General features: G+C 39.2%; 2 protein-coding genes across 3 annotated transcripts in view; one reads left to right on the forward strand and one right to left on the reverse strand.

The window, feature by feature from the left end:
• Window positions 1-716, forward strand: part of stx18 (syntaxin 18) — a 55,736-nt gene extending 55,020 nt beyond the window's left edge. The window contains exon 11 of the mRNA XM_034015631.3: window positions 276-716. Coding sequence (XP_033871522.3) covers window positions 276-371 — 96 coding nt within the window. The 3' untranslated portion in view covers window positions 372-716. The remainder of the gene's footprint in view (window positions 1-275) is intronic.
• A 49-nt stretch (window positions 717-765) lies between these two features.
• Window positions 766-12,645, reverse strand: LOC117409489 (neuronal vesicle trafficking-associated protein 1-like). 2 transcript variants are annotated; one of them, XM_034015632.3, is made up of 5 exons: window positions 12,426-12,645; window positions 11,750-11,931; window positions 10,767-10,883; window positions 7,232-7,342; window positions 766-2,851 (listed from the first exon to the last, which is right to left on the reverse strand). In XM_034015632.3, exons 2-5 carry the CDS (start codon window positions 11,879-11,881, stop codon window positions 2,660-2,662), a joined length of 552 nt encoding a protein of 183 aa, XP_033871523.1. In that variant the 5' UTR covers window positions 11,882-11,931; window positions 12,426-12,645; the 3' UTR covers window positions 766-2,659. The 2 variants fall into 2 exon arrangements, with proteins under 2 accessions (XP_033871523.1, XP_033871524.1); XM_034015633.3 differs by lacking the exon at window positions 12,426-12,645 and adding an exon at window positions 12,236-12,388.
• Between the last annotated feature and the right edge of the window lie 5,973 nt (window positions 12,646-18,618).

Below are 18,618 nucleotides of genomic sequence, written 5' to 3' on the forward strand. Positions count from 1 at the left end.
GGTTTTGTAAGATTTACACATTTTATTTTACTTGATGAAGCTGACCCAATATGGAAGAAAAGCTTTCCTAAACATTTGAAGTGTTTGGTGTTCTGGAAATAAGATAATGCTGTATGTATTCTACATTGATTCACTAAATAAAAAAAATAATCATTGCAATATTCATATTGTCTACATTATGTGTTTGGAATGTTCTTCCATGTACAAAAAGGAGAAAAAGATCCCCTTTTAAAGCTCCATTTTATCATGTCATTTTTTTTTCTTCTCTTTTCCAGGCGATTAAAAACAATGCTGGTTTCCGTGTGTGGATTCTTTTCTTCCTTGTAATGTGTTCCTTTTCCTTGCTGTTCCTCGACTGGTATGGCAGCTAATGCACAGAACTGGTCTTTGGGGATCGTCATTCTGCAGCACACTGAGACCACATCTGAATCCTAATTACATGACCTGAAATACAAATTCAACTCCGGATCTGATCAACAGGGGTTAAAAAAAAAAGAAAGTACTGCGCCAATTATCCCATTGAAGCCGACATATCTTGTGAAAAGGGTTGACACGCATGCTGCTGTAAGGATGACCTTTGTTAAGAGATGTGTGATGTTGTTAATGATGGCTTTGTCTTGGCTGATCCCAGAAGAGTCTTACCCTGTTCACTCCAAGGATGTTTGATCAACAGTTGTTTGCAGAGTTTTTTTGCATTAAAACAGTCAGTGAAATGATTCCGGTTGTGTGGTCTACATTCATTTAGAGACAGTAATTGCACATGAATGTGGTTTATGTCATTCTTAGATTTTATTTATTTTTCACAAAGTGAAAATGTCAAAAGTTACAACCTAATTGCTTCACTTCACTACATTCAATAAAGTACATAACTCTTAATTTTAATTGTCAACAAAAAAAGACATGACCTGCTTAAATGTGATTGTGAGAGCTGTTTGTTTAGGCAAGGAAAAACGTTTGGCACTGGCTTTATTGCATTTCATGCAGTGTGACACTTTACAACAGCATACAGTACATTAAAGCCTGACCTACTACTCATTAACAAATCACATTGCTTGCGCATTAATAAACAAAGATGAGCAATTGCTAAACTGCACTCTTGTTTTGAGAAAATGTATGATGTACTGCTTACAATGGGTTATCTCCGCTAATTCAAACTAAACCAATAAACAGTGATGTGTTACACTAATTCGTCTAATGTAATGTGCTTTTCTGTGGATTTTCTCTTGCATTGTACTGCTACTTTTGACATTTCCACTACAAACACCATATAAAAGGAACCACAAAGAAAAACAATGAAAATCTGTATTCACACACAGCTCTTGTCAACAACTATTAAATCTATGAAGGTTCAACACAGCACAGCCCTGCAACATGCAGAAAATAAATATTATAAATAAACATATCTAGTAACATACAAATACAGGTTTTCATTTTTTCCCTTTTTTGATCCATTTACATTACGGCCCTTCATAAAGAACTTGCATATCTAATTTGACATTTTTATTAAGTGTTTGGAGTGTTCAAATTGTACACTGGCTTATGGGATGCTTTTGGTAATGTAACAGAAACCACAGGTTATGGTAATGGTCTTAATTCTCAATAATTAATGTGTTTTATATTGATTTAGTAATAGGGCAAGATAATGAAATCATACTGTAAATCAAATAAGTTTTCATATATATATATATATATATAGAGAGAGAGAGAGAGAGAGAGAGGAGTTTTTACTGATATTCAATATAATGTGCCTTTCTTTACTGGTTTTGGAATGTAGATCTCCAAGAAAAATGATGTGTATTACTTCACAAATGCACTCATGCTTTGTACGATGGACAAGTTAATATATTTTGAAAGGGTCTTGTGTAACATTTCTTCATTGTATTGTGTTTAGTTTGGTCTGAGCTCTTCCCAACCATGATATGAATTAAATATATGAATTGGGAGTCATTAAGCAAGAAACTCAATGAACGCTCCAATTGAAAAGGAACAGTTTGAAAAATGGCAGCTACATAATGAAGACCATATATTTTTTTTACAGTACACCCATCTGTATTCCAGTGCACATCCTAGCTAAGTTGCAAAAGCCACAGTGGAGAATAGAATTCTGTTTGCATGAATAAAATAACATCAAACATATGGTGTGACTTAGAACTTCATTATCACTTACAAATTAGCAATAGATGTGAGTAGTGCGACAAGAAAGACTTAAGAAAACAAAGATAAATAATGACCATTTTTCTTTTTCTCTTCATACAGCATAATCTGTTACTGACAGTGTCCTATACATATATCAGCTTGACCTGAAAGTGAACTTTAATTATAACCATTGAGAAAGAGAGAATCGGCATCTCAAATGAAGATGAATCTGTCTTTACAGTGCTACTGACGTTGAAGCTGAAGATAATTAAATTAAATGTGGTCGACAAACAGCAGCAGAATCTCGTTCTCTGCTTCACAATGAGAATTATCCAACTATAGGCAACAATCTGCAGTGTTATATAGTCTTCCGTCCGCCCCCCCCACCCAAAAAAAAAAGTTAAATGCAATTTTTAAACTCTCTTAGCTACCTATGGTTATATTTAAAGTTAAAAGCTCCCTTTTATACAGTATTACTGCTCAGCACGTGTGACTCCTGTACTCTTGATCGCAGCGCTCACTTCTAAGCTGTTTTCTCTGTCTCCTGTTCAGATACCTTTTCTTCAGACATCACCGTCATCCAGGGTGACACGGAGCGAGTGAGTGTGTGCTTAGCCACGTTGTAGTGGTTGATAACAGTGTAGAATTTTCCTCGGGCACTGGGGTCTTGTTCAGAATAATAACTGTCTATCCCAGCTGGAATGCAGTGGTTGTGCTGGAAAGAAAAAAATGAATGAAATATATCTGGGCAGAACTCCTGGTTACCATAAATGGCAGTAAGTTTGTGCTGAACACAAACTTAATGCTGCAAAATTATTTGTTAGTAAGTACAGTGACAGCGTCGATTTATCACAGCAAAACACTTTATTTTCAGTTGTAGCATTTTTGGAGTAATCATTTTTGCTGCTGTAGGTTTGCATAAATTCTGAATAACCCTGTATTTTGACTTCTCTTAGTCAACCTGTTTGGGGTAGGCCTGCAGCTGCAGAAATTGTTGTTGCCAAGCATATGTTTTAGCTCTTGGCCTATTATTTACAGAGGTGCTGAACAAGTCTCTGCACCCACAGCTCCATGATATTTCTTTAAATATCTGTGACAGAGAGCGAATAAATCGGAGTCAACAATCTCCCCCCCGACCTGTGAGGGCGCTATAACAGAATTGACAGTTCATTCCAGGGTCAGTCGGAAGTCAGCAATCCAAAAAAGGGGGCGAAGACACAATACTAGAAGTCAGCACCTTACTGCGGTAGGCGTTGTGTCAGTCATGGATTTGAGGAGACGTGATTGCACTCGCTACCAAAGGGGGCGTAACTGAAGGTATATCAGGGGATGTGGCCGAGCGATCTGTTCCTTGTGTTATGGTTATGCAAAAACCTACGAGGAAAGACCTGTGTACTAACTGTGAGTGTTTTGTCCTGTCTTGTAACTGGTTTATTTGTCATTGTTAGATGGCTAAACTATCTGGGAGCTGTTGCTAAGGGGCCAGTTTCCAAATCCGGACTTCACATCACTACTGTGCATATTACCTGTATTTCACCGCCTACACCTAGAGCACTCACTGTGGACTTCTGACTGTGTTGTGTTTGTGTGTGTTGTATTACTTCAGGACTGAACCCATTGTTTTGCATGGAGCCCGTGCTTATTACTTAAGTGATGCCGGCATGCAACCCAGCCAAATAAAGAGCTGTTTTACTGTGAACTGTCTTGTGTCTGTTTGCCCTGAGCACCGCATCACCACTACACCTGCACACTGCAAATCCACTTTGCCACATATGGTGTCAGAATGGGAAATATGGACATCACAACAATAACTGCGCTGTTACAAGCGCTGGAGCAGAGACGGGAGACGGAGAAGAGACAGAGGGAGGAAAGATACACACCTCTGATCGAGAGGGTCGGACTCGGAGGCGCACCCCAAGTACCTGCAGGACCCGTGATGGCGCCCCCTAATGCAAGGGTGCATAACATGATGGTGGAGGATTACCCGGAGGCGTACTTGGTTGCCTTCGAGCAACTGGCTACCACCGCATTGTGGCCAAAGGAGTACTGGACGAGCCAACTGGGCCCGCTTAAGCGGGGAGGCACAAGCCCCAGGGTGGTCGCCCAACATTTGTATGACCACATGGTTCTCTGACTCAGCCCAGCCCAGAAAACAGATGGTCGGCGCCGAGACCCAGGGATGGATACAGCACCACAACCCGGAGACTCTGGAAGCCGCAGTCAAACTGGCGGAGGATTACGAGGACTCCCTGGTCTCTGCGCACACTGGATTGTTGACCCCTCCTGCCCCACCGAGCAGCCGGGGCCACCTCTACCACCACCTCTCTTCCAGCTGGGAACCAGACCTCCCAGACCACCAACCCCAATGGGCCGGCCCACCTCCTTACCATGGAGGCAGCGGTTGGCCCCCAGCTGGGGTAGATTTATTAGCAGCGGGACAGATACGTAGCCCCAGTGCTCTCTGCCCCTCCTGTCTCTTTCAGGTGCCATAAGTCTGGACACATCGCCCGGTTGTGCCCTTCGGAAATGGAGTGTAATGTGGTGACGTACTATGTGGCATCAGAAGCAGGTAAGAAATGGGGAAATGATCGGGAGGGGCCTTGTCGGTAATGTGAGCACCCAGGCTTTAGTGGACTCAGGGTGTGTGCAGACCTTAATTCAATCAGCTCTCTTGGGCGGTGTGTCATGGCAGCCACAAGGCAAGGTGGTGATCTCCTGTATCCATGGAGACATGGCGACATACCCCACACTAAAAACATACGTATTGGTAGGACCGATACAGTGCCACCTCATAGTGGGGGTGGTAGAATGGCTGCCGCCATCCAGGGCAGAGGTTACTCCGGCCCCTCTCAATATATTGGACATGTGGGATCTAAGCACAGACCTAGTGTGGGACCAACACAACGACCCCACACTGGTGCACGCTTGGGGACAGGTCCGGTCTATTGAAGGTAAGGATGTTGAAGGCGCTAGGGTGCTAGTATATCCACACTTCATTATATATAGTGAGAAGTGTTGAATTTAAATCAAGGGTAGTAATGTTAAAACTTTACAATGCATTAGTAAGACCTCATCTAGAATATTGTGTTCAGTTCTAGTCACCTCGTTACAAAAAGGATATTGCTGCTCTAGAAAGAGTGCAAAAAAGAGCAACCAGAATTATCCCGGGTTTAAAAGGCATGTCGTATGCAGACAGGCTAAAAGAATTTAATCTGTTCAGTCTTGAACACAGAAGACTACGCGGTGATCTGATTCAAGCTTTCAAAATCCTAAAAGGTATAGACAATGTCGACCCAGGGGACTTTTTTGACCTGAAAAAAGAAACAAGGACCTGGGGTCATAAATGGAGATCAGATAAAGGGATATTCAGAACATAAAATAGGAGGCACTTTTTTACACAGAGAATTGTGAGAGTCTGGAACCAACTCCCCAGTAATGTTGTTGAAGCTGACACCGTGGGATCCTTCAAGAAGCTGCTTGATGAGATTCTGGGATCAATAAGCTACTAACAACCAAACGAGCAAGATGGGCTGAATGGCCTCCTCTCGTTTGTAAACTTTCTTATGTTCTTATGTTCTTAATTATTATATAGGGTGGACCCTGCCAAGGGGACAGGACAGCCTGTAACACAACTGATGGTTCCCCAGTCTTATCAGCCCAAGGTCATGAAGCTGGCGCATGAAATCCCTTTAGCGGGGCACCTGGGAGATGATAAAACTAGGGAACGCATATTGGCCCGATTTTATTGGGTAGGACTGCCTGCAAGTAGCGCCGGGTCGAGTGCGCCCCGCCCCTTTGGTCCCACTGCCAATAATTTCCACTCCCTTTGAGCACATTGCAATGGACATTGTAGGCTCTTTGCTACCTTCTGACTCTGGGTATACGCATATATTAGTAATGCTGCCAGCACGCAACCCAGCCAAATAAAGAGCTGTTTTACCATCAACTGTCTTGTGTCTGTTTGCCCTGAGCACCACATCACCACTGCATCTGCGCACTGCAAACCACTTTGCCACAATATTCTACCACATAAACAAATAACAGTATGTAGGCTGAACATGAAGGCAATGATTATACATCAGAGAAATGTGGGAGGTTGGTGAATATATTTATAAATCTCAATTATACAATTAGATAACAGACTCTAGATTGCAGTTGAGATGGAGTTTCATGACGCCAGGTCAAATGTGCCATTACATATGCTTTTGGCCAGCTTTGGTAATCTTAACATATATAGATTGTTTATAGTCAAAATGCTAAAGATGGGTTTTACAGAGATGGAATACTCCATACTGGTAAGTGTCTAACAGCTCCTAGATGTTTTTACATGGGTAATCCTCTATCTGGTAATATACTGCATGTTGATAATCAAGTTGAGTGTAGACACTTTCCCATATTTTAGTTTTTGTCTTAATTCCCTACTAGAATTGTTGAAATATTTGAAAGTACAGGGGTATTACAAATAGATGTTTCGCCAGTCCAGAATTGGGCCAACATGCCCTTTTTTGAAAGTCCTAGTTTCTCTAAACCCTGGTGTATTAATAATGCATCAAGGGTATCTGAGACTATTATCTGAGACTACCCCCCCCCCCCCACCCCAGGACTGAGGGTGACTAGACAGACTGTGGGGGATTTTTCGCTGCCATTACTCTAGACCTGCGTATATCAGCCCCATTTTTTAAGTAATGATTTTTATGGAAGTAATTGAGAACACTAGGGGATTGTGAATATTGTGCAATGAACCTTTCTTAAACCCTTGATTCAGAGCTCTTAATTGAATTGCTTACAGTTCCACCCCATGGAACATTAAAGGGCTGCCTGCATAAAGGAAAGGAAGATACATTATGTTTTGACTGTACTGAAGAAGTCAGATAGCATTTGTCTAAAATAATTACATTAATTTCTATTTCTGCGTCAGACTTATCTGTCTTTTCCAGAATGGATCAACTCTCCATCACAAACAATTTTTTTAAAAACAAGGAAAATTAAATGAAAATTAAATGAGGTATTTTTCTTGCATGGAGAACGTGGACGCTGGTATCTGGCTGCTGTGCCACTAAGAAAAACCTTCACATTGTTTACTTTGCAGACTTACCTGAAAGACAAATCCCTCTGGACAGGTATGGTCATAGCTGTAAACTTTGTAGACCACCAGAAACACTACACAGGTTAGGAACGCCAGTGCAAAAAGCACTAAAGCTGTGACCTGCAAAGACAGAAACCAAGCAATTCACTACACAGGTTAGGAACACCAGTGCAGAAAGCACTAAATCTGTGACCTGCAAAGACAGAAACCAAGCAATTCACTACACAGGTGAGGAACGCCAGTGCAGAAAGCACTAAATCTGTGACCTGCAAAGACAGAAACCAAGCAATTCACTACACAGGTTAGGAACGCCAGTGCAGAAAGCACTAAATCTGTGACCTGCAAAGACAGAAACCAAGCAATTCACTACACAGGTTAGGAACGCCAGTGCAGAAAGCACTAAATGTGTGGCCTGCAAAGACAGAAACCAAGCAATTCACTACACAGGTTAGGAACGCCAGTGCAGAAAGCACTAAATCTGTGACCTGCAAAGACAGAAACCAAGCAATTCACTACATAGGCAAGCAACTGTGCTTTATCGGTTGGTTGTTCAGTATGATACATAATAACTGTATATCGATGCAATTATACATCGGTTAATACGTTAGAGATACTGTAGTTGCTGCACTTTCCCTAGCAGTCACACTGTATTACTGCAAACACCATTGAACACTCCTTTGTTAATAGTGTCCAATTATTTTACCCTTGTTTCCCTCTGGAATGTAGAATGTCCAACACTGTGGATGTTCCCTCATCACTTCCCCACAACAATCTAGGAGACATGAAGGTCAGTGGGAATCTCTGCACCAGTATACTATTGTGAGGCACCTGGCATAACTTTCATAAAACTGTTCACTGTACTTTTACAATACAGATAAAGATTTTAAAAACTCAAGTAAACCTGATTGATACACATTTACTTGAATACAGATTCAACCTTTTATCTTTCCTTTATTTTTAATAGCTGCGCGTACACATTTGGAAGCACTTCAGTATAATGTTAATAATATACAACAAGGTCACTATCTTAGTCTATGTTACAAAAATGTAATAGACATAATCGGATCTAGTCAAAGATGTTACTAAACTGCTGCTAGGCAGCTGATAAAAGCATCTGTTAGATGAACAATGCCATATGGTCTTATCCTCAGGCACAGAGCATGCTGATATGTGTTGATGTCAAAGAGACCGTCTCAGAGCAATGCAAATAAATCATAAGGTGCTACATTTCAAAACTTCTGCATAATTGTAGAGACATTTCCAAATCGCTTAACTATACTCTGAAGATGCTTTACCCAGAGGTCTAGTCTTATCTATATTAAGTACAGTAATATGGTGTATCTTAAAAATGGCAATTTCCTGCTGCTGTACATTGAAGTTACAGCTGATAAACAAGGCAACTAACAGTCTGTTAGTCTCAGTATGCTGTGTGTCTGAGTTACTTTGCAGAACACTAAATATTTCAATTTATATGTAAAGTGTTTGCAACTAAGTACATCAAATTGTACATGTATGTGAACAATGCATTTTAGAACTAGGCCTGTCAACTAATGATCGAATAAGCCATACCATGAACTATAGTATTATCAGCATGGGTTGTGCTTGTTAAATTAGATTATTAATTCTATGTGTTGTTATTTGAGTCTTTGTGAAGGCTTTTTTTCTAAATTTAACAAATGTGTTTTGTTTGTAATGAATGTGTGTATTATCTGCTGTCCTCTAGGAAATGAGACACATTAGTGAGCAAAACTTTTAAACAAAATACAAAATTTAAAAAAATTAAAAACATTTCCAGATCTGGACCTTCTCCCTTCCTGCCCTGTGATTAAACCGTCCACCTTTTCAGCGGGGATAGTAGCAGCGCCTTGCCTTGCCACTAGAGGGCGTCTCTCTTAAGAGATGCAAGCTTGGCCCTGGGCCACTGGACTACATTAAAGCCACTTAAGAAAAACCCTTTGCCATCATCTCTTGAATAACACTACTGTGTATGCTAATGATAAACTCACGATTAGATTTTTTAGTTTTAGTTTTGTAAAGGCTCATAGTTCTCATAAATTGTCTTCTCATAGATCATGATGAACTGCTAATCTAGAGGTGATATTAGAGAGCTAACCAACCTAATAATTATAAACTATGGAAGCTGCAGAAAAGCAGTATTCTTTACCACTGATAACACTATTAATCCCTTTAAGTGGTCCATGGTTTTTTTCAAAGGCTTTTCTGTTGCAAAAAGCGTTTCAGGACAGTGACTGAAAATGATATATCTAACATAACAAAAATAGCAGTCAAATGTAATTCAGTAGTGTGTATTTTTTTTAAAAATTAAAATGATTGGTTTGACTCCCAAAAGACTTCCCATGCCATTAATCATGATTGTAATTTCTCAACCTGCACCCACCATTGATTTGAATATAAATTATTCATATTCAAGATTGGGCTGGTGAGCGAATTAAATAATGAGAAATGGCTTAAGGTCACATAGTGCTTAGATTTATTACATTTTCTTATTACCAGCCATGTTGATATGTGTCCTACAATATCTGGACTGCACCACTGTTTTTTTTATTGTTTTTTTTAATGTATCTTTCCTTTATTCCCTAAGCAGATTTAACAGTATCGGCACATTTTACAGTATTACATTCAATTTGACAATGAGGTTTTGGGAGTAAAGCAGCTGTAACAAAATGACATCGTTAAAATGACTCCTGCTTTAGTTAACTGCTTTAGTAAAAGAACAGTTACACAAACACATTCAGTTTTCTTCCCATACTTTTGTAAATTATTGTAAAACTGCATCTGAATTTCAGATGTCTTGTTTATATTCTGCTACATACAGTATTTTATTTTTTTTAAAGCCCATTGCCTTATACTTAAGGAACAGGTGCTTGAGATAAGAATCGTTTGAATACATCTAATTACCATTTATTAATCTCTGGACAGCTGGAGTCGAGTGGCTAATGGAACTGCAACAGCTAGTAATACATTCTATTTTATATTTTAAAATGCCTCAGATTATCAGAAGCAACAGGTCATCCGAAATCTAAAACACGGATACGGTCATTAGATTAAACCAGCTTTGTGAACTCCAAATTAAAACTCTTTCTTAGAATATAATGAAGCACAACATTCTATACAGAAACATTGCGTTCACACTAGAGGCTGAATCCCGCAGAGATGCAGGCTCTCTGTACAAGCTTTGTCTAATTCAGTAACCTAGCAATCTAACATAGCAACCAAGCAGCGTGGGTTCAGATCCTTGGGGACTGTACAGGTTATCAACATACCAGCTTCAACAACATGTTTAAATATAAAATAAGAACCAAAAAATAAAGATTATTTAAATACAGGCAATTCCACTGTATATTTCAGCAGCAAAATTTTATTTGTTCTTTATATTGTATCTTTCCAGTTTTTTTAGATGATATTTTTAGGGGTCCTTATAAAGATTTATTGTAAACTTCATTTAGCAGCGCAAACATTCAATATGTAATTGTTTTATTAGCTTCTAAAACAGAAAACTGTATTAAGCAAATATATGACTTACCTTAAATCTCTCAGAGACACCTTCAGTGATGCTTATTGTAAATTCTGCTATTTTAGGGGTATGGAATTTGCCCCTCTTGTGGTCACCATCATATTCTGTTTTAGTTTTTACCACCACCTTAAAAAAAGCATCAGCATTTAAGAACAAACACAAAGAGCTAACTTGAGAAATAAACAATTAAAGAGTTAAACAATCACAGACGTTTGACAGAGGCTACCTGGACTTTTCAATTACAGATGTGTGACAGAGGCTACCTGGACTTTTCAATCATGGATGTGGAACTTTTGTCTTTTTCATGGCAACACAAAGTCACTAACATAGTGCTTTACTAACCCATAGATAACCAAATCTATGTATTTAATTATAGAACTTTGGTGCAATTTTTAAAGACAATCCTGGAAAGGATGGGATGAGGTACCCCACAGATTACTGGGCAAAGCAAAACCTTATCAGGCCAAAAAACACTGTCTAAAATGAGAACACTCCTCTACAACCTAGTATTTATTTGTGTGCCTCTGGAAATGTTAACTCTATGATGCTTGTCACTGCAATTTCCGAAATAACTTGAGATACGGCATTATCAGCGTCTCATCTTAATACAAAGAAATTGACACTATAATGGTTTGAGACAAACATGAACCATTACACCTATTGTACTTACAATACATGCCTGCAGATCTAAGATCAAACCAGCAAGACACATATGTAATTATTATTATTATTATTATTATTATTATTATTTAGCTATTAATATGGCTGTGGCCAGCACGTAATTGAGCCTAAATAAGGTTAAAAATAATTATTGTGAATTAGTTGATATTAGTTAGCACCTATACCCTCCCCCCTCCCCCCAATATAATTGCCCAGACAATACAATGACAGATGCATTATTTGAATTGCATTAATTTGGGGGATTTGAAAAAAGGGTTTGACCTGTACATTATTAAAATAACAAATAAACTCCATGAAAATCAAATACTTACCTTATCAAGCGGGGGGCACTGCAGCTGATTGACATCCAAGGGTGTGATAAGGGGGATGGTGTCAAATCCATCTTCAGAGATGGGCACTTTGGTATTATTCTTGTCGCAAAAATTATTCCCCAATTTCACCATTATTCCAAGTAAAATCAAATCTTTTCAGCTTCAGTTATGTTAATTCTGTCCTACAAAGAAAACAGTTGAAAGATTTTGACATTGAATTCTCACGTCATTTTTAAATAATGCAACGAATAATTAATAATTGAATATAGATACAAATACACGTAAAATATCACGATACGTGATGCAATTAAACGTGCCGTTGATTATTACATGTCCTTATCTAAATACTCTTTATCGACTCCAAACCAACACATATTTACCAGATTGCCCAAAAAAAAAAAAAAAAACACCGACGCCTAAAAACAGTCAATCTGAAAAATACAAAGATTAATAGTGTTATATTGATTTTTTTTTTTTTTTACAAACCTTTAATAGAGCAATATGAACTGAAAATTAAGATACTTGTATCGCCCGTACTGTCACGTTTCTATATAACAAAACTGTGTTTTTTGTCGCACTAGTCCTTATGGCAAGCCAGAGCACTCACAGCCGAAACAACCTTTTTCAGTACAGCAATGATAGGCAGCATGCACTCGCGTCCTACCCTTTCTCTTACCTCAAGTAATTGGACTCCTTGCCTGCGGCTATCTCGGAATAAAGTGAATGGGATAGTAGCAGTGACGATGTGTGTTTGAAGGGGTGTAGTAAAGAAATTGATTTGTCTTCTTTATGGTTTAGTTTTGTATCAACGATGACGATGTGCCGCAGCAGCTTTCCTTGGGCTGATCTGCAGATCAGAAGCTGTCCTAGGAGACTTCAGTGAGAGCTGTACCGGCCAGTGATGCAATATAGCATCGTGATCTCCTGTGCGTGGTAATAATAACCAAGGTGGAATAGGTCTTTGTTTTCATGTCAGTTTTAAAGGTCTACTACATTTTGTTTATTGTTTTGATTATATTTATCTATACAGCTCACATTTTTTTACTCGTTATTCTACCATTATTAATATAGGGAAAAGGGATAAACAGTGTATTATTATTATTATTATTATTATTATTTGTTTATTTAGCAGACGCCTTTATCCAAGTCGACTTACAGAGACTAGGGTGTGTGACCTATGCATCAGCTGCAGAGTCACTTACAACTATGTCTCACCGGAAAAGCACAAGGAGGTTAAGTGACTTGCTCAGGGTCACACAGTGAGTGAGCCTGGATTTGAACCGGGGACCTCCTGCTTACCACACCTTTTCTTTAACCACTGGACATACAGCCTCCACAGTATTGATACCTGTACAGTACAATGCATACAAGTTTAGCCCCTGAATGTGAACTGACAATCAATGCCATGAAATAGTCTCTTAAACACACATGCATTTGAAATGACATTTAATATAGAAAAGAGTCAAAGATATTGCATGCAGGCAATAAAAATGTGCATTACAAATACCATATGGGAGATCCTGAAATTGAAGAAGAAATCTATGAAAAAGATCTAGGAGTTTATGTTGACTCCGAAATGTCTTCATCTAGACAATGTGGGGAAGCTATAAAAAAGGCAAACAAAATGCTCTAATATATAGTGAAAAGTGTTGAATTTAAATCAAGGGAAGTAATGCTAAAACTTTACAATGCATTAGTAAGACCTCATTTAGAGTATTGTGTTCAGTTCTGATTACCTCGCTACAAAAAGGATATTGCTGCTCTAGAAAGAGTGCAAAGATCGACCAGAATTATTCCTGGTTTAAAATGCAGACAGGCTAAAATAATTTAATCTGTCAGTCTTAAACAAAGAAGAGTATGAGGTGATCTGATTCAAGCTTTCAAAATTCTAAAAGGTATTGACAATGTCGATCCAAGGGACTTTTTTGACCTGAAAAAAAGAAACAAGGACCAGGGGTCACAAATGGAGATTAGATAAAGGGGCATTCAGAACAGAAAATAGGAGGCACTTTTTTACACAGAGAATTGTGGGAGTCTGGAACCAACTCCCCAGTAATGTTGTTGAAGCAGGCACCCTGGGATCCTTCAAGAAGCTGCTTGATGAGGTTCTGGGATCAATAAGCTACTAACAACCAAACGAGCAAGATGGGCTGAATGACCTCCTCTCGTTTGTAAGCTTTCTTATGTTCTTATGTTCTTATGATGAAATGCAAGTTATTGTACCAGCCAGGCAGAATACCAGAAGGAAATGAACTAAGACCACAACAACACAGGGTCTGCACTGTTCAATAAAAAAACAATACATTGTTAATTATAATTAAAGAATAAAGTGCAGTGCTAAAAACAACAATAAAACCAATACTTTATAGCTCCCATTTCCAGCACTACTCCAAAATCCCCAATGTCTTTTAAAAAATACTAAATCTAATAGTTAAAAACACACGCACACACAGAGGAAGACAGGAAACACAGCAGGAGCCTCACTCTAAATGTCGGCGGCTGTTTCATTCATTTTTCTCCCAACCCACCGCCGAAGACAAGTCTAATTCTTTCTCTGCTCCTGCTGGCTGTGCGTCCAACCTCCACTCCAGATAAACCCGGCTTCACATCTACGACAACTGATGCCTGACAATTGACTCGAGGAGGGGTGACGACTGACTCGAGAAGGGGTGAGGATTGACTCGAGGAGGGGTGAGGATTGACTCAAGGAGGGGTGACGACTGACTGGAGGAGGGGTGAGGATTGACTGGAGGAGGGGTGAGGATTGACTCGAGGAGGGGTGACGACTGACTCGAGGAAGGGTGACGACTGAGGATGTCCTAAAATGGGCATCGTATTAGCTGGTCTCCTGGGTAATATGACTGGCATTTAATCTAACCAATTAAAACGTGTAAATGTTGGAAACGGTCCTTTATTGGCTGATCTCTTCAGACCAGCAAAAATGATGTCAGAGGGAGGAGGGAGCATGGAGCAAGACGGCGGGAGGAGGGAGTTTTAGAGGACGGAGGAGGGTGTTTCAGAGGAGGGAGGAGGGAGATTCAGAGGAGAGAGGAGGGAGATTCAGAGGAGAGAGGAGGGAGTTTTAGAGGAGGGAGTTTCAGAGGAGAGAGGAGGGAGTTTCAGAGGAGGGAGGAGGGAGTTTTAGAGGAGGGAGGAGGGAGATTCAGAGGAGAGAGGAGGGAGTTTCAGAGGAGGGAGGAGGGAGTTTCAGAGGAGGGAGGAGGGAGTTTTAGAGGAGGGAGGAGGGAGTTTGAGGAGAGAGGAGGGAGTTTCAGAGGAGGGAGGAGGGAGATTCAGAGGAGAGAGGAGGGAGTTTTAGAGGACGGAGGAGGGTGTTTCAGTGGAGGGAGGAGGGAGTTTCAGAGGAGAGAGGAGGGAGTTTTAGAGGAGGGAGGAGGGAGTTTCAGAGGAGGGAGGAGGGAGATTCAGAGGAGAGAGGAGGGAGTTTCAGAGGAGGGAGGAGGGAGATTCAGAGGAGAGAGGAGGGAGATTCAGAGGAGAGAGGAGGGAGTTTCAGAGGAGGGAGGAGGGAGTTTCAGAGGAGGGAGCAGGGAGTTTCGGAGGAGGGAGATTCAGAGGAGGGAGGAGGGAGTTTTAGAGGAGAGAGGAGGGAGTTTCAGAGGAGGGAGGAGGGAGATTCAGAGGAGAGAGGAGGGCGTTTCAGAGGAGGGAGCACATAATGACTCCTTTTTGCCTGATGTACGAAGATGTCCTAATATGGACACCGTACTGTTATGCTGATGCACACATGGGGCTACATACCTCTAAGCTACAGTTCCGAGTGAAATGTGTCGTGACTCACTTGGCTTGGTGTCCCCTTCTCTGCATGTATTTGTATTGCATAGCACACAGAATGCATTTTTTTTAAAAAAAAAATTAAGTGTTTGTCAAACTGTAAAACTGCTCAAATTCACCAGAGAAATGTAAAACACACACACACACACAAATACATACAATTGTAAAATATACTAATAAAATATTATTTAAAGTTCAGGCTTTGCTAATAGGGCCTCGTCGCTGCTGTGTTGCTGCTACTATTTCATGTATTATGTTACTATCATGTATTATGCACTTTGCACTGTATTTAATGTATTATGCATTTTCTTCTTGTTACTGCATCTTGTAAAGCACTTTGTGATGGTGGTCCACTATGAAAGGCGCTATATAAAATAAATATTGACTGATTGGTGTATATCATGTTTCATGTGTAATGATAAAGCACCAAACAGGATTATTATTATTTTATTTTAACTAGAACCTTGAATGAGTGTATGTCCAGCAGTTATAACATTAGGCCACTGGGTGGCACTATGCAAGTCACCACATGAAAATGAACTACGGTGAGGTTTACATGTAGCAAAAAAATCAAAGTTTCAATTATGACGACTTGATGTCATGAACCAGGTATTTTGATAAACTATTTGTAACAGGGTCAAAATGACCTGTTATTTCACATTTTTATTTTTCATTTTTATTTATTATTTGTATATTTAGATTTAAGCACGTTTTCTTTGATAGGGCACTTTATGATTTATTTGTAGCACTTTATTGTTGCTTCCCCACTCAGCACCCGAAGCTAATTAATTAATTACCCGCCAATTAAAAACAATATACTCACCGGACTATAAATAGCCCTTGATTTTAGTTTTCTAGGATGGCCTTCCACCGTTTATTCTCTCGCCAGTAAATGGTGGGTAAATCTCCTTTATCGTAATGAAAATAAAATCAAGTCTTAAGTCACAAAATGCAAGCACAAAATTGCACCTTAAGTTATCCACATACAAGGTCCTGTTCTTTAGTTTCTTGTGTAGTACAGGGCTACAGGGTATCCCATTAAGAACTTTCTGTATCCAACTAACTTCCTTGATTTTTTTGAGGATGCAACATCGACAATGGATAATTGCAAAGCATATGACATGGTTTATTTAGATTTCCAGAAAGCTTTTGACAAAGTCCTGCATAAAAGATTAATTCTCAAACTGAGAGCAGTAGGGATTCAAGGAAATGCATGCACATGGATTAGGAAGTGGTTAACATGTAGAAAACAGAAAGTACTGATTAGAGGAGAAACCTCAAAATGGAGCAAGGTAACCAGTGGAGTACCACAGGGATCAGTATTAGGTCCTCTGCTATTCCTAATCTACATTAATGATTTAGATTCTGGTATAGTAAGCAAACTTGTTAAATTTGCAGATGATACAAAAATAGGAGGAGTGGCAAACACTGTTGCAGCAGCAAAGGTCATTCAAAATGATCTAGACTGAATTCAGAACTGGGCAGAACATGGCAAATGACATTTAATAGAGAAAAGTGTAAAGTACTGCACGCAGGCAATAAAAATGTGCATTATAAATATCATATGGGAGATACTGAAATTGAAGAAGGAATCTATGAAAAAGACTTAGGAGTTTATGTTGACTCAGAAATGTCTTCGTCTAGACAATGTGGGGAAGCTATAAAAAAAGGCCAACAAGATGCTCGGATATATAGTGAAAAGTGTTGAATTTAAATCAAGGGAAGTAATGTTAAAACTTTACAATGCATTAGTAAGACCTCATCTAGAATATTGTGTTCAGTTCTGGTCACCTTGTTACAAAAAGGATATTGCTGCTCTAGAAAGAGTGCAAAGAGTGACCAGAATTATCCCGGGTTTAAAAGGCATGTCGTATACAGACAGGCTAAAAGAATTGAATCTTTTCAGTCTTCAACAAAGAAGACTTTGCGGTGATCTGATATAAGCATTCAAAATTCTAAAAGGTATTGACAATGTCGATCCAAGGGACTTTTTCAACCTGAAAAAAGAAACAAGGACCAGGGGTCACAAATGGAGATTAGATAAAGGGGCATTCAGAACAGAAAATAGGAGGCACTTTTTTACACAAAGAATTGTGGGAGTCTGGAACCAACTCCCCAGTAATGTTGTTGAAGCTGACACCGTGAGATCCTTCAAGAAGCTGCTTGATGAGATTCTGGGATCAATAAGCTACTAACAACCAAACGAGCAAGATGGGCTGAATGGCCTCCTCTCGTTTGTAAACCTTCTTATGTTCTTATGTTCTCATGTATAAAAGAAATTATAATGTATGTGTTTATTACCATGAAGCCCCCTCCCCCAATAAAAATAAACTATATTATTATTATTATTATTATTATTATTATTATTATACAATTGAACGTTCATTCCAGTTTACTCCATAATCAGTTCAGATCTTTAAAATGCAAACAAAAATAATTCCTTGTGAAAAACAGAAATTGATAGAAGGCATCAGGGAGCAGGAATTTTATTAGAATGAGGAATGGGACATCAGTAATTATAATTCATAAAGTAAACGTCGTGTAAATGGAATAATAATAATTAAACCCTGTCTGTCAGACCATTGAAATGAGCTTATCCGAGCACTATCTGGAATAATAATAATTAAACCCTGTCTGTCAGACCATTGAAATGAGCTTATCCTAGCACTATCTGGAATAATAATAATTAAACCCTGTCTGTCAGACCATTGAAATGAGCTTATCCGAGCACTATCTGGAATAATAATAATTAAACCCTGTCTGTCAGACCATTGAAATGAGCTTATCCTAGCACTATCTGGAATAATAATAATTAAACCCTGTCTGTCAGACCATTGAAATGAGCTTATCCGAGCACTATCTGGAATAATAATAATTAAACCCTGTCTGTCAGACCATTGAAATGAGCTTATCCGAGCACTATCTGGAATAATAATAATTAAACCCTGTCTGTCAGACCATTGAAATGATCTTATCCGAGCACTATCTGGAATAATAATAATTAAACCCTGTCTGTCAGACCATTGAAATGAGCTTATCCGAGCACTATCTGGAATAATAATAATTAAACCCTG

This window comes from Acipenser ruthenus, chromosome 2 (assembly GCF_902713425.1).
Source record: "Acipenser ruthenus chromosome 2, fAciRut3.2 maternal haplotype, whole genome shotgun sequence".
Taxonomy (NCBI): Eukaryota; Metazoa; Chordata; class Actinopteri; order Acipenseriformes; family Acipenseridae; genus Acipenser; species Acipenser ruthenus.